The following is a 14,048-nucleotide window of genomic DNA, read 5'->3' as shown; positions in this document are numbered from 1 at the left end:
AACGATTGCTGGCAATTCCAGCAGCTAAGAATGGCATGGAACAGATTCTCCCTTAGAGCTTTCTGCGAGAACATGACACTACTGACACTTGATTTCAGACTTGTGACCTCCAGAACTGGAAGAAATTAAATTTCTGTTGTTTTAAGCTACCCAGTTTGTGGTACTTTGTTACAACAAACCTAGGAAACTAATACACTTAGGTAAGGATGATAGTGCATGATTCTTTGCCTTTGTACATGCTCTTTTCTCCTTCTGGAATGCTCATCTCTCCCAGATGGTCTGTCTATTCACACTAAACCTCAGATATGCCCAATGTTCTCTTCTTTGTGATGCCTTCCACCATGGCCCCTCTCCACTATGTTTAAGTCCAGCACCACATACTGCTTGCATTTTTATTATTAAATTTTAATTGCCTGTGCACATAGCTGTCCTCCCTTCAGAATTATGAGCTCTCCAACGGGATAGCAAGGCTTTCTTACCCACCTTTATATCAAGGCAAGTGAACAGCACCTAACACATAATAATCATTCAAAAGCTTCTATGTATTGAACAGGCTGATAACTCATCTCAGAAAAAGATAATGGGTATGATTTCAGAGAATGGTCTATAACAGATTATAGAGAACTGAAGACGGGCTTTGAGGTAGAATCTAGATAAGGAGAGAAAAAGAATATGGGGGCGGCAAGAAGGAAAGGTGTTAAATTTAGCAAATATGCAGAAAAACTACAAAGTAGATGAATATGATTAGGGAAAAAAGAATGTGTTTGGGGCAGTGGGAGCCTTCTGCTGAGGGGCATTTTCCAGGTAATAAGAGGAGTAGAAAAAGAAAAGAGGTTTCTGAGCAAGACCGTTGACACGTTTTCAGGGGATTCCTATGACAAAGTGTTGAATGGGCTCTGGATGTGCAAGAGACCAGTCAGGGTGCAAAAGAGGCAGGTCAGCAAGGAGGTGAAGGGCCAGATGATCTAGGACAGCAGGAGTGGGAAGGAACACAATTTTAAGACTTAAGAGAGAATAAACAGAAAAAGCAAAGAATTACTCTTTAGTTTTGACCTTTGGTTATTTCGCAGGATTGACTACTGAAATAAGAGAGTATAAAGGAAAAGACTCTTTTTTTCCATGAGGATAAAAGTTTGTCTCAGATGGCTTACTAGGAGGTGACCATAAAACATCCCAAAAAAGATGCCCAGCATACAGAAGGCAAAAAGTGCCTGAGATTTATGAGAACAAAAGACACAGATGGCAATCATACAGGTAAGGATGACTTTTTTGTAAGTCATAAAAAAGATATTGCAGAATTTTATTCTTTCATTCCACAAATATTTATTGTGCACCATGTCCTAGGCACTGTTCTAGGCTCTGGGAAGCCAGAGCTCATGGAGCTTATATTCTACTGGGGAACACAGACAAGTCTATTTGACTCATGAACATAAATTTAGGGCTTCAAGTTAATACTGCTTAGTAGTTATGATAAACCAAAACAAAAAAAATTTTTTTACCTTTTTCTTTTTTCAGATTTTATTTTCCAGACATTTCCTTTCATATAGGTATACATGTCCTTGATCAGTAGCCAAACAGGTTCGAGTAAGTTAAGGGTTTGTTTTTTCCTCTGGTTTGTTTGTTTATTTATTTTAATGCCAGCATATTGCTGCAATAAATCTATTTTTCCTCCTTTGTTTCTTAATGGTATCAGGAAACCCTTCCAAAGAATGTTCATAAAGGGTGACTGGACTCAGAAAAAAATGAGAGGACAAATGGTACAATGGAAAGCAAGGGTATAGGAATTAACAAGGCCTGAACTCAAATCCCAGTCCAGTTTTTTCACAAGTTGTATAAGCTGGAGCAAGTTACTCAGTATCTCCAAGCTTCAGTTCACCCATCCGTGAAATGGGAATAACTTCATTCTAAGGATTAAAATAAGTAATTTCTAAATGGCACTTGACACAACACCTCGAAAAAAATGGGAAAAATGCTGGTGGCAGCTACTGCTGCGACTAATACCACCATCACCCCACATGCCCGGCACAAAATAGATGCTCAATAAATGCCTATTTCTTTTCTTTCTTTCTCTTTCTTTCGTTTTTTAAAATTTGTTGTAAATAATTTCTACGCCCAATGTGGGGCTTGAACTTACGACCCTGAGATCAAGAGACTCACGCTCTTCCAACTGAATGAGCCAGGCGCTGCATATGTTTTCCTTCTAGGGAAGGGAAGTTCTTAATATCCTGGGTAATTACAAGGCTCCCATTCACTAGGCTATTATAGTCTATCCTCCTGAAACTTCCACTTCTGATAGAAGAATTAAATGCAATTAATTTCATAAATGGGCTTACTATCTTTATTTCTAATTTGATGGCATGTATTTATCCTCCAAAGAAAAATTTCAATGGTGAGGTCACAAATAGAAGAAAATGATCACTGATGAGGTGCCCGGGTGGCTTGGTCGGTTAAGCATCTGACTCTCGATTTCTGTTCAGGTCATTATCTCGTGGTTTGTGGGATTGAGCCCCGCGTCAGGGATTCTCTCTCTGCTCCTCCCCCTCAAATAAATTTAAAAAAAAAAATGATCACTGAATTATGAATGCTAACACAAAAATAAATGAAACTGGCACTGCTTTAGAAATCATCCATCAAAGATTCCATAGTAATTTTTACTAAACTGACACCAATAATAAAATCCTCTGTGATTAATCATTTCTGTAGGAACTTTCATTTGGAAAAAAATTAAGTGATTTTCTAACTGCAACCACATAATAACACAAATTTTATACGACACCCTCAGAGTTGTCCAGAAGATTAAATGGCACAATGCATATGAAAACATTTGGCCAGGTCCCTGGCACATAGTATGCATCCAGCGATAACTTCAGTGAAATCTACTCCTCTTATCATCTTACATTCCTTTCAATTAACAGAAAAGACCTTAAAACCACAATTTTCACACAGGAATTATGGAACTAGAAAGATTTAAAAAACACACTGACTTGATGCCATTCCAAACCAGAAAGGTATTCATTTGAATGTCTCTTCATTTAATAACAAAAAGGTCTGTGAGTTAAATCAAGACACGTACCACTATAATCAAAACCAACATTTCAGTCTTCCCCTAAAATAATCCTTCCACTAACAATTTAATGAAAGTTTTTTAAAAGGCCAGAGACATTAAGTTCCTCTTACTTTCATTTTTAAAAACGCAAATTCCAGAAGCCTACAAAATATACTGGAATTATCAGGACCAAAGTCATAACTGTTTGTCCAGGAAAGAGCAGTGACACCGCCTCGAACCTGCTCAAATAGAGCATCCACAAAGACCAGGGGTGCCCCTTTACTCATGCATGACACCATCTGAGACAACCAGTGTCAGGACTGCTTATTCCCTATAACAAGTGGCTCTTCTCCAATCCTCTGGACTACAAGAGACCCCTGCTCTTTCTCCCTGGCAATCTCCCTCATACACAAACGACCCCAATGCTTACACCTGTCCTGCTAAGTGGATAGCCTAAGAGCACCCAATCTCAGTGTGTATAAAATCTCCTCCTGTGTCCCTATGTCTGTTAATGGTATTACTATCTTCTCAGTCGCCCAAGATAGGATCTAGTTTGCTTTCCCTCACCATCCCCCTCCCTTCCCAAGAATGAACCAGTTTCAAAGCAAGACCTGTCTTTTACCTCTGCAATACCACCTAGCACCTACCCTGCCTCCATTCCCACAGCCTATCTCAGGTTCTCATTACTGCCGTCCTGACCCAGGCCAGCCCCCACCCAGGTGCCCAATGAGTCCACATACTCTGAAGAGTAGACAGACAGATCTTGCTATGCATGTTCCTCCACACCCTGTGGGCCCCCACTGCCTTCCACAGCATTCCAGATTCTCAGAACTTAAAGGACTCTCCTCTGACACAACCACCCATTCACTTGATCTTAGAAGATCTTCAAATTCAAAATGCTCTGGCCTTACTTTCAGGCCATTCCTGCTCTGGCTCCAATCTAAAATCCTGTAATGCCATGAAAATGAGAGTGAACTATGCCATTCCATTGCTCGATAGCTAAAGGTCAAAATTCTCAGCTCAACCTACAGGGTTTCACATGGCCTGGCCCCTGCCTATCTCTCCAGTCTTGCCATGCTCCCATTTGCTCTCTGCTTCAGCTCTCTGGCCTTCTATCCAGCTTGCCATGATCCCCTTCATCCCAAGCCTCTGGACATGCTGGCCCTTTAGCACCCCACTCCTCACATAGGCAGTGCTATCCTACCCTTCAAATCTCAACTCAGAAGTCACTTATTCAGCCACTAGCCTTACCATTCCAAACTAAGTCCTCTGTTTGTCCTCTATCCTTTCTTCCATAGCCTCAAGCAAAATAATAATAAATCGGTTATTAGATTTCCTATTCCCAAGCTAGAATGTAAGCTCCATAAGAGCAGGACTATGTTGGTCTTGTTTGCCACTGTATCTCACAACTTACCCCAGAGGAGCCCTCAACAAATATGAGTCAATTAATGTAATTCATAAATCAGAACACCCTAAGTTACAAGGCCACAGGGCGACTGGTTGGCTCAGTTGGTTAAGCATCTGACTCTTGGATTTTGGCTAAGGTCATGATCTCCCGGTTCACAGGATCAAGCCCCACATCGGGCTCTGTGCTGATGGCTTGGAGCCTGCTTCGGATTCCCTCTCTCTCTCCCTCTCTCTCTGTCCCTCCTGTGCATTATCTCTCTCAAAAATGAACTTTAAAAAAAAAAAAGAAGTTACAAGGCCAGCCCCCACTACACACAGGTCATGAAATCACTTGGTTACTCCCTAACAATAAACAGCTCATCTCCTCAATGTTTCTGAGTTCCCCTGCAGATCTGACATTACATGAGTCTACAGTTCTACCATTCCAAACATCCCTCTCACAGCTCTCTTCTATACACCCTGGTACCAGCAATACTTTGCTTTCTGGGCTCCACAATTTTGCTTGCATCCTTCCTCCCATCTGTAATTTTTTTTTTCCCAGCTATACATTTCCAAATCCTATTTTTCTTCAAATGCTCAAACCCAATGTCGCTTCTTCCTCGAAGTCTTCTTTGCATTCCCCCAGCTAGTCACAACCTCCCTCCCTGAATTCCCACAGATTCTCCATTATTTCATTTAGGTCTGATCAAATGTCACTTCAAATGAGAGTTCCTCCTAAAGTTACTCGCTGGTTATAATTTTCTATCAGGTCATCCTGTGTTATTTTCTTGACAGCATTTTACTATTATCTGAAATTATCTTGTTCATTTTTTCTTTACTTATTTGCTTATTTACTTATTAATTGCCTATCTCCCCCACTGGAACATAAGATCCATGAGAGCAGGGACCCTCTGTCTTGGGTTCCATATTTCCCCACTCCTCCACATCTGACATCAAAAATGTTTAGTAAAATCTGCCAAAGGCATGAATGACTCCGTAGTCCTTGTGACTAGGGTCATTTGTGTACTATCTTTCTTTTACTGTATTCCAAATTCCAGGTGGACTAGGTCAAAGTCTAGCTAATCTATTTGTTTGTGTGCATTACCTGGAAATCCTTTCACAACTGAAGCAAATAATAGATAACTTTTAATTAATGAATAAATGATCTCTCCAGGAGGTACTGTCCCAAACCAGGCCAACTCAGAACTCCATATTCTCCAGAAACCAGGGCATACAGGAACCTCCTTCTATGCCCTCTCCATCCTGTTCCAATCAGCCACCTCTAGTGAGCTTCAAAAGGCGAGTCTCTTCACTTTCCTCTAGCCAACAACCACTGATTATATCTCTAATATCTCACAATCCTAACCTTTTCCTTCTATCTCCAGCCAACAAATCACTTCCAGGGCCCTGTTTCTTCAGAGTACCCTACATCTCCAATGAGTCGGAGAACTCATCAGGCCCTAGGGAACAAGGAGACGTTAAAACGAAGTGTTACTTAAAGACTAGCTCTCTTTTCTTTTATACCCCGTTTATCCGAAAGCGGCCCAGTTTCAAGGACTGGCTTTGATACTCTTTGGGACCCTAAGCTTTCTTCTCATGTACCCGCCGCACCCAAATCCCTCTGTAGTGCCTCCACCCGTGCCTCGAACCTTTTCATCTTCCAGTACAAGACAACCCTAGGCCAGAGACGATGATCTCCTCAGAAGCAAATGGTCCTCAAACACCGAGGAGCGGCCGTACCCTCCCCACTTACTGTCCGGCATCTGCCTCCGGCCTGGAGCCATCTCGGCGCCCCTTAGCCTCAGTCTCCCTCTGGGCCTGACCCTCCAACACCACCCCCCACTCACCTGAAGCGGCCCCCGCAGTGCTGGCATTGCTCGCCCACCCAGCCGGTGGGACACACGCACTGGCCGGTGCCAGGGTTGCAGCGGCCGCCGTTGACACAGGGTCGGTCACATTCCTTGGCCTCGGCTGCGGCTGAGCCCGACACCGCCGACGCCGCTGCCGCGGCCTCGGCCGCCCAGGGCAGCAGCAGCAGCGGCGGCGGGAGCAGCAGCAGCAGCAGCAGCAGCAGCAGCCGCGGGAGGCGCAGCCCGGCCCCCAGCCCCGGCCTCCCAGCCCCGGTCGCGTCCCAGTCCCAGCGCTGCCCGCCGTTCCTGCCCGCAAGCGCTGTCGCCGCCGTCCTGCTCCTCAGCCTCGCCTTAGTCGCCGCCGCCGCCGCCACCATCTTCCCGGGGCTGAGACGGCGCCCCGCGAACACATACACACACCGCACGGCCGGCTCCGCTTTGCCTGGCCGTGCGGGGCGGGGCTGTGCGGACGGTGGCTCGGGCGGTCAATCCAGGGGGCGGGGCCAGAGCTGCGCGGTAGGCGGAGCGGTGCGTGCGTGCGTGGGCGGTGCGCGGCGCGCGGGCCGTCCTCTCGCACACGCGGCCTTGGAGGCGGGTGTCTGACCCTTGGTCTACCGCTTGCTGAGACCCCTTCCCCCTCGGGTCAGAGGCGCCTTTGCGCTCCGGTTCTTAGCCTTCTCTCGGTGCCCCGGGGACAGGTTAGCCTCCCTGAGGCAGCCTCTTACCGTTGTCTGCCTGGGAGCCGTCCGCTCTGCTAGCAAAGCCGGCTGTGTTGAGGACTGCCCTTCCGGAGACCCCGGCGTGTGTCATCGCTCTGCCTGCGGGGGACTACCTGCGGGGCAGAAGGGGCCTAGAAGGCTTCGTCGTGGTGTGCGGTACTGTAGAAAGAGTGCTGCGCACCAGCCTCTGCTTTCCCCTCTGTAAAGTCGGGACAACGAAGTAACATGTGTATTAACCCCAGCGCATAGGCTATGCGCGCAATAAATGCCCAGTACTCTTGAGTGAAGAGTTCAGCTTCCTTGATTCAGGCCGATCCAGTGGCCGACCAGAGCCCCCACCCTTAATTCTGGGGAGGAAATTTGGGGTTATCTTACTTTGCACTATATGTTCTCAAATACCTCTTAAGAGAGTCCAGCACCCTCAGCCCACCGCACACATCTGCACCTAGAGCCCTTCTTGTCAGGTAGTTTGTTACTTTGGTGGCCCCAGTGAAACAAGCCTCCTGACAGTGTAACCTTGTGTGGTCGTCAACCCTGGAATCTGGACTGGACCTGTGATTCGATGTAACCAATGGCAGAAGGTGGCAGAAGTGACTGTGCCAATTACAGATACGAGCTTTTGAGAATACCTGGTAACCTTGATTTTGATTTTGATAATCCTGAGCTGCTCCCCCTCTTCCACCTTGCTGTAGAAAGATGACACAGAGACATAGAGAGGGAAAGGCCCTGAGACATGGAGAAGTCGAGACCCAGTTACCACCAAGAAGTGAAGTCCCAGACACATGTACCTGGTGAACCCATCCCAGCTGAGGGACCAGTCATTGAGGGAAGAAGCCACCTAGGTTGTCCCAGCCATCTGAGCTGTTCCTCATTACCTGGGACAGAGGTAAGTCTTTCCTCCTGTGCCTTTTCCAAAATCCTGAGAGAGAAACTGGTTGTCAGTTGAAGCCTCTAAGTTTTGGAGAGGTTTATTACTCAGCACTAGATAACCAGACATTGTCTGACATAAGCCTTGTGTTGTGAGGAATATTCCTGGGTCAGCTCAGAGTTTGAGCACCCTGCAGTCCCTGGGAAACAAAGAAATCCACTTTTGCTTTACCTTAGAGCTCAGAATTCTAGAATATACCCCCGTACCCATACCTAGGTCCTGACCTACCTTCCTGTGTATCCACTTCAAGGCAGGTGAAGCCTAACAGCCCACCAGTCTCCGCCCTCAGCTCTCCACCCACACATCCCTCCTATTGTTGCACAAAACACATTGTTCAGCTTAGGCCCTACCACAGGCATTCTGGTTTGCCGGTGGTTTTTGCTGCAGTGTCCTATAGGGGCTGTGTAGAATGAGGTGGGGATGGAAGACATGGCCCTACCCTCTGGCAAGAACCCAGTCAGATGGAGGTGGCTTACATGAAGCTATGCCCTGGCTTCAGGAAGCACTGCTGTCCCTACTCCCCCAGGCCAGAAATGGAACCAGACTTTCCCTTCTTTCTTCACAGCAAAACTGAAGCCAGGCTGTGAAGTTTCACATAATTTTACGAATACTCAGAGGTAAGAGAAAATGGTTTGCGTCCACAGGGCAGCAATATGGCTGCCCTAGAACCTTGCTACAGCAAATGTTTTCCTCTTTAATCTACTCCCTTCTCTGGTTCTCTTTCCTTAGCCATGTTTTGCTCAAATGATCTTGCCTTAAAAAAACAAAATCTGGGACGCCTGAGTGGCTCAGTCGGTTAAGCGTCCGACTTCCACTCAGGTCCTGATCTAGCAGTTCGTGAGTTCGAGCCCCATGTCGGGCTCTGTGCTGACAGCTCAGAGCGTGGAGCCTGCTTCAGATTCTGTGTCTCCCTCTCTCTGCCCCTGCCCGCTCACACTCTGTCTCTCTGTATCTCAAAAATGAATAAACGCTAAAAAAAATTTTTTAATAAAAAACAAACAAAATCTTACCTTGACTATGCAGGGAAATACTGCAATCTTCTTTCTCCTTTAATGTTGTCAGTCTCCTGCACTTTATACTTTTGCATGGTGGAATTAAAGATGGCTACAAATTGTTTTGCACTCCTTCCATGGAAAGATGGGGACTAATTCCCCCAACTCCTTGAATCTGGGCTGGTCTTAGTGTTTGTTGCACCAGTAGACTGTGGTGGAAGTGAAATACTGAAACTTCTGAGTCAAGGTCCAAGAAGTTTTGCTGCTTCTTTCTGAGTGCCTTCAAACACTTGCTCTGAGGAAATCCAGCTGCCATAAAAGAAGCCCAGCTAATCTGATACTGCCATATTGCAAGGAAGCAGCCGCAGCCATTCCAGACCCTAGCCGTTCGGTTCTTCCCAGTTAAGGCCCCAGACACTAATGAAGCAGAGGGGGTGCCACCTCTGCTAACCCACCCAAACTGCGGATACATGAGCAAAATAAATAAATGTACTTCTCTAAGCCACTAAGTTTGGGGATGGTTTGTTTTAGGACTGCAATAAATTCCCAAAATACTCTGTAACTTCCTGCCTCCAAAGATAAGAATAAGTCTTTAAGGTAAACTTGATTAACAATGGCTGTATAATTGTATATACATATAGGATGTACAATGAGTCATTTATATATAATACACAGAGGGTTCTGATCGTTGGGTCATTCTTCCTGAAAAGGGTCATTGTAGCTCCAGAAGCTTGTCTGCTGGACTCCTTACACCTTACCACCAACACTCTATGACTGTTCTATCTGAAATCCCACACCATCTTTTTCTCCACTAGTCCTTTCAAGGTGGCCACTTCCAGGACCTAGAAATTTTAATGTTAATGGCAAGGAATTCCAATGGCAAAAAATTCCTGGAACTGCTTTTAGTCCAGACTCCACATAACAGAGTCCTCACCAACTGCGTGGCCAAGGAGGTTTGTATCCACTAAGATGGTTTGAAGTTACCTCTGCCCATTTTTTCCTTCTTTTTTTTTTTTTTTTTTTTAAACTCAGGAAAGGCATTCTCTCTGTTTGTATGCCCTTTGCTCTCTCTAATTTCATGTCATCATTTTCTATATCTTTGCATTGTCTCCAGGTCATGGACATGGATGTTTTTAACAATTGTTTGGCTTTTACTCATGCATTGTCTTAGGTCAGTTTCCTTAGAAGCAGAGCCCGAAACAGGATTTATTATGAGAGTGCTCTCTGGAGAAAGGCAATGAAGGAAGCAGGACAGATAGGGAAGGGAGCTAAGCAAAGATGTGGTCTTATCTGGAGTCAAGCGGCAGCCTAAACCTATGGAGAGCCTTGAGACATAGATTGTATCTAAGAGTTGATTCCACCTTGAGACAAGAAGGCATTGTTTTGTATACAAATCTCATTTGGCAGCCAGCTAACACTTACAGCCATAAGAAAGATCCAAACAAAAATTTGGGAGGGGGATCAGTCTACTGTATACAACAAATATTTATGGAGCACTGGATTGTAAGGATGAATGCCGCCCTGGTAAGATCTATCTGATCAAGCTGTCTGACCTTCCCTAAGTATCAAGAGACTTCACTCTGTACTATTGGAAAAATCAACATTTTTTATGTCAAGGATCTTCTTATACTCTTCATCTATTTGGAACAAAGCAATTCCCTAATTATAGATATCAGAATCTTACCTAACATGTAAGGTACTATATTGCCTGTGAAAAAGGTTGATCCTGAGGGTTTGGAACAAACACAATGGTAGCAATGGTAGCTCCCGTGTGAAGGATAGGTCAACTTACAAACATGAGATCCCTATAGTACTTGGGAGGCTTTACAAGTAAATGTTCAGGGATCCTTGATCTGGGAGCATAGGATTAGCCCCCTTAGCTGTTGTCAGAGCTCCTGGTGGCTGCCATAGGTAAGCGCCACAAATACAGGAAGTGGCCTTTATAGCAACTCAAAGGACAGAGGACTTGAAAAAAACCTTATAATCCAAGTTACAATTAGTTATTAAACTTAAAAACAAGATGGTGCTTTAAAAGAAATGTCCACAGGGGTGCCTGGGTGGCTCAGTCAGTTGAGCGTCCAACTTCGGCTCAGGTCATGATCTCATGGCTTGTGAGTTTGAGCCCTGCATCGGGCTCTGTGCTGACAGCTCAGAGCCTGGAGCCTGCTTTGGATTCTCTGTCTCCCTCTCTGTCTCTGCCCCTCCCCAGCTCATATTCTGTCTGTCTCTCTCTCTCTCTCTCTCTCTCTCTCTCAAAAATAAACATTGAAAAAAAATTTTTTTAATAAATTTCCACAAATTCTTTGATATTCTCATTAAAAGTTGGAGTTTAATTCCTCTCTGTAGAATAAAGGCCAGACTTAGTGACTCTCTTCTAACAACTTCAATGTGGTAGAATTATACTATGTATATTCTGAGGCTAGGTCATACAAAGGATAGTTTCTCCTTCCCTTCTTCCTCTCCTTCACATTCTCCCTCTCCCTCTCCTCCCTGTCCTTCTATCTTCATTTGCTTTGGAGGAAGCCAGCCATCATGTCATGAGGACACTTGAGCAGCCTGTGGAGAGGCACAGGTGGGGAGGAACGGGAACCTGCCACCAAGAACCAGCACATACTTACCAGACGTGTGTAAGACAACTTGGAAATGGATCCTTTGGCCCCTGTCAGGGCTTCAGATGATGCCAGTCCTGGCCAACATCTTGACTGAGACCTCACAAAAGACCCTGAGCCAGAATTGCCTAGTCAAACTGTTCCTGAATTTCTGACCCATAGAAACTGTGAAGATAATAAATTGTTGTAGGCCACTAAATTTGGGGGCAGTTTGTCTTACAGCAGTAGGTAATTAACACAGGCCACAAGAATTTGGAAGTCCCCCTAAATATACCCAACACCATAACAGAAGATACTACCACTGAGACAGTATGGCAAACCCGTGGAAGATGTCCATTTCCTTGTTTCCTGCTTTGGCTCATAGAGAAACCAACTCTCTAAGCTGGCTCCCATGAAAGGCCACTGTGCTGGTGCAGCCAGAAACACCGTCTCTATTGCTAGTGCTTGCCCAAGGCACTGATATAAACTGCTGCCAGTGTTGTGATCAAGGCTTCCGATGCGCACACAGAGGTCCCCATCTCATGTTGCTGCCAAGCCATTGGCATAAACTCCCATCATCTGAGAAGCCACTGGCAGCAATGCAGCCTTCATTACAGGGAGGTGGTTCTTGTGTTCACTTGTACTATGACCGCGGCCAGAACCCCAGTATGGAGGAGGGGTAGCAGATAACCCTGTGTACAGAACCAGCTCACCAAAAGCATGGTCTGTGGCTAGAGATATGGCCCAGATTGCAGTGTTTATTTACCAAGTTAAACAGGCTAAAGCCAGATCAGCATATCAAAAATGACTCAAGCAACAGGGAAAGTTTAGCTATGAACTCAGGGCCAAGGGCATTGATTACATACAGAGTTGAAAGAGGACAGAAAGAAAGCAGACCTGCAAGAGTCCTGGGCTTGGGGTAGCTTTGAAGTGTATTCCTATGGCCACTGGTCTGAGCCTCCCACCCTCAGGGTTTGTTTGGAGCCATCAGACCCCTTTCTCCCATATGCATTTCAAGGCTATAGCTTCTTTTTGTGCATGAAATTCTCACAGAATTGCCAGGGCTCAAGACTGTCTGATACTGGCAAGGAAGCTTGAACACTCTTCTATTAGCTTAGGTTCCCCGGAAAGAAAGCCCTGAGGCAAGAATTCAAGGTTAATGTGGGATGTAATCCCAGGAAACAGGAGAGTAGGGAAGTGAAACAGGGAAGGGAAGAAAATCAATACAGAATGTGTTATTAGTCAGTGACTAGTGTGAGCCATTCCACAGGGAAATTCCACAGAGGGAACTCTGGGAAGTGGTACAGGACACATGTCTCAGAGAGGCAAGGGGGCAAGGGTGTTTCCAGGTATTTATATACCAACTCCAGTCAGCCATTGTTAATATCTGCTAGGGGAGAGAGTGTTAATTACTGAGGGGACCAACACAGAGATAGAGACACTGGTTGATCAGTTTTTTATTTGTTTATTGACCATTTAGGTCTCCCCTTCTGTGAAGTGAGCATTCATATCCTTTGCCCACTTTTCTATTGAATTGCTTCTTTTTCTTATGGATTTGTGAGTGTCACTTCTATGTTCAGATACTAGTCCTTTCTTCATTATATGTGTAACAAATACCACTTTCTTTATAGTATCATCTAATAAATAGTTATCTTTAATGTATATAAATTTATCAATCTTTTCTCAATAGTCTGTGATTTTCTTTCTTTTTTTTTTCTTGAGAGAGAGAGAGGGAGCACGCCTATGAGCAGGGGAGGGGCAGAGGGAGAGAGAGAATCTTAAACAGGCTCCACGGCCAGGGCCATTGAGGCCCTGAAGGGACTCAATCTCATGACAGTGAGATCATGACCTGAGCCAAAATCAAGAGTCAGACTCTTAACTGACTGAGCTTCCCAGGAGCCCTGGTAGTCTGTGCTTTTCATGTCTTGTTTAAGAAATCCTTTCCTACGTTGAGGTTAAAGAGATGATAATTTACCAGGAATTTTTGCTTTTTACAGATAGTTTTGTTTTTTTTTTTTTAATGTTTGAGAGAGAGAGAGAGAGAGAGAGAGAGAGAGAGAGAGACATAGCATGAGTCGGGGAGGGGCAGAGAGAGACGGAAACAGAATCTGAAACAGGCTCCAGGCTCCAAGCTGTCAGCACAGAGACGGATGCAGGGCTCGAACTTGGAAATGGCAAAATCATGACCTGAGTTGAAGTCGGATGCCCAGCCGATTGAGCCACCTAGGCACCCCTGACAGATAGTCTTTAATCCACTTGGAAATGACTTAACATGAAGATGCAATATAGGAATTCAGTATTTAATTTTTATCATGGAAAATGCCAAACAGGGCCACCTGGGGGGCTCAGTTGGTTGCGCATCCGACTCTTGATTTCGACTCAGGTCATGTTCCCAGGATCATGGGATCGAGCCCTGCATCAGGCTTAGTGCTGAGTGTGGAGCCTGCTTAAGATTCTTTCTCTCTCCCCCTCCGCCCATCTCCCCTACTCACACACTCTCTCTCTCTAAAAATAATAAAAAAGAAAATGTAGTTTGACA

At 45.2% G+C, this 14,048-nt stretch overlaps 1 protein-coding gene and 1 long non-coding RNA gene across 7 annotated transcripts in view; one reads left to right on the top strand and one right to left on the bottom strand.

Annotated features, from left to right (window-relative positions):
* Window positions 1–6,762, bottom strand: part of ATRN (attractin) — a 160,533-nt gene extending 153,771 nt beyond the window's left edge. For 4 of the 5 annotated variants that reach the window (XM_045445171.1, XM_045445172.1, XM_045445173.1 and 1 more), the window contains exon 1: window positions 6,280–6,761. In XM_045445171.1, coding sequence (XP_045301127.1) covers window positions 6,280–6,659 — 380 coding nt within the window. In that variant the 5' untranslated portion in view covers window positions 6,660–6,761. Of the gene's footprint in view, window positions 1–6,279 lie in introns of all 5 variants that reach the window. The other variant, XM_045445175.1, reaches the window with a different exon arrangement.
* A 56-nt stretch (window positions 6,763–6,818) lies between these two features.
* LOC123580443 lies at window positions 6,819–13,110 on the top strand. 2 transcript variants are annotated; one of them, XR_006703304.1, is made up of 3 exons: window positions 6,819–6,980; window positions 7,694–7,887; window positions 11,441–13,110. It is a non-coding gene; the product is annotated as an uncharacterized LOC123580443 (long non-coding RNA). The 2 variants fall into 2 exon arrangements; XR_006703303.1 differs by lacking the exon at window positions 11,441–13,110 and adding an exon at window positions 8,495–9,422.
* The last annotated feature ends 938 nt before the right edge of the window (window positions 13,111–14,048 follow it).

The sequence above is a fragment of the Leopardus geoffroyi genome, chromosome A3 (genome assembly GCF_018350155.1).
Source record: "Leopardus geoffroyi isolate Oge1 chromosome A3, O.geoffroyi_Oge1_pat1.0, whole genome shotgun sequence".
In the NCBI taxonomy this organism is placed as follows: Eukaryota; Metazoa; Chordata; class Mammalia; order Carnivora; family Felidae; genus Leopardus; species Leopardus geoffroyi.
This window is presented reverse-complemented; position numbering and strand designations above follow the sequence as displayed.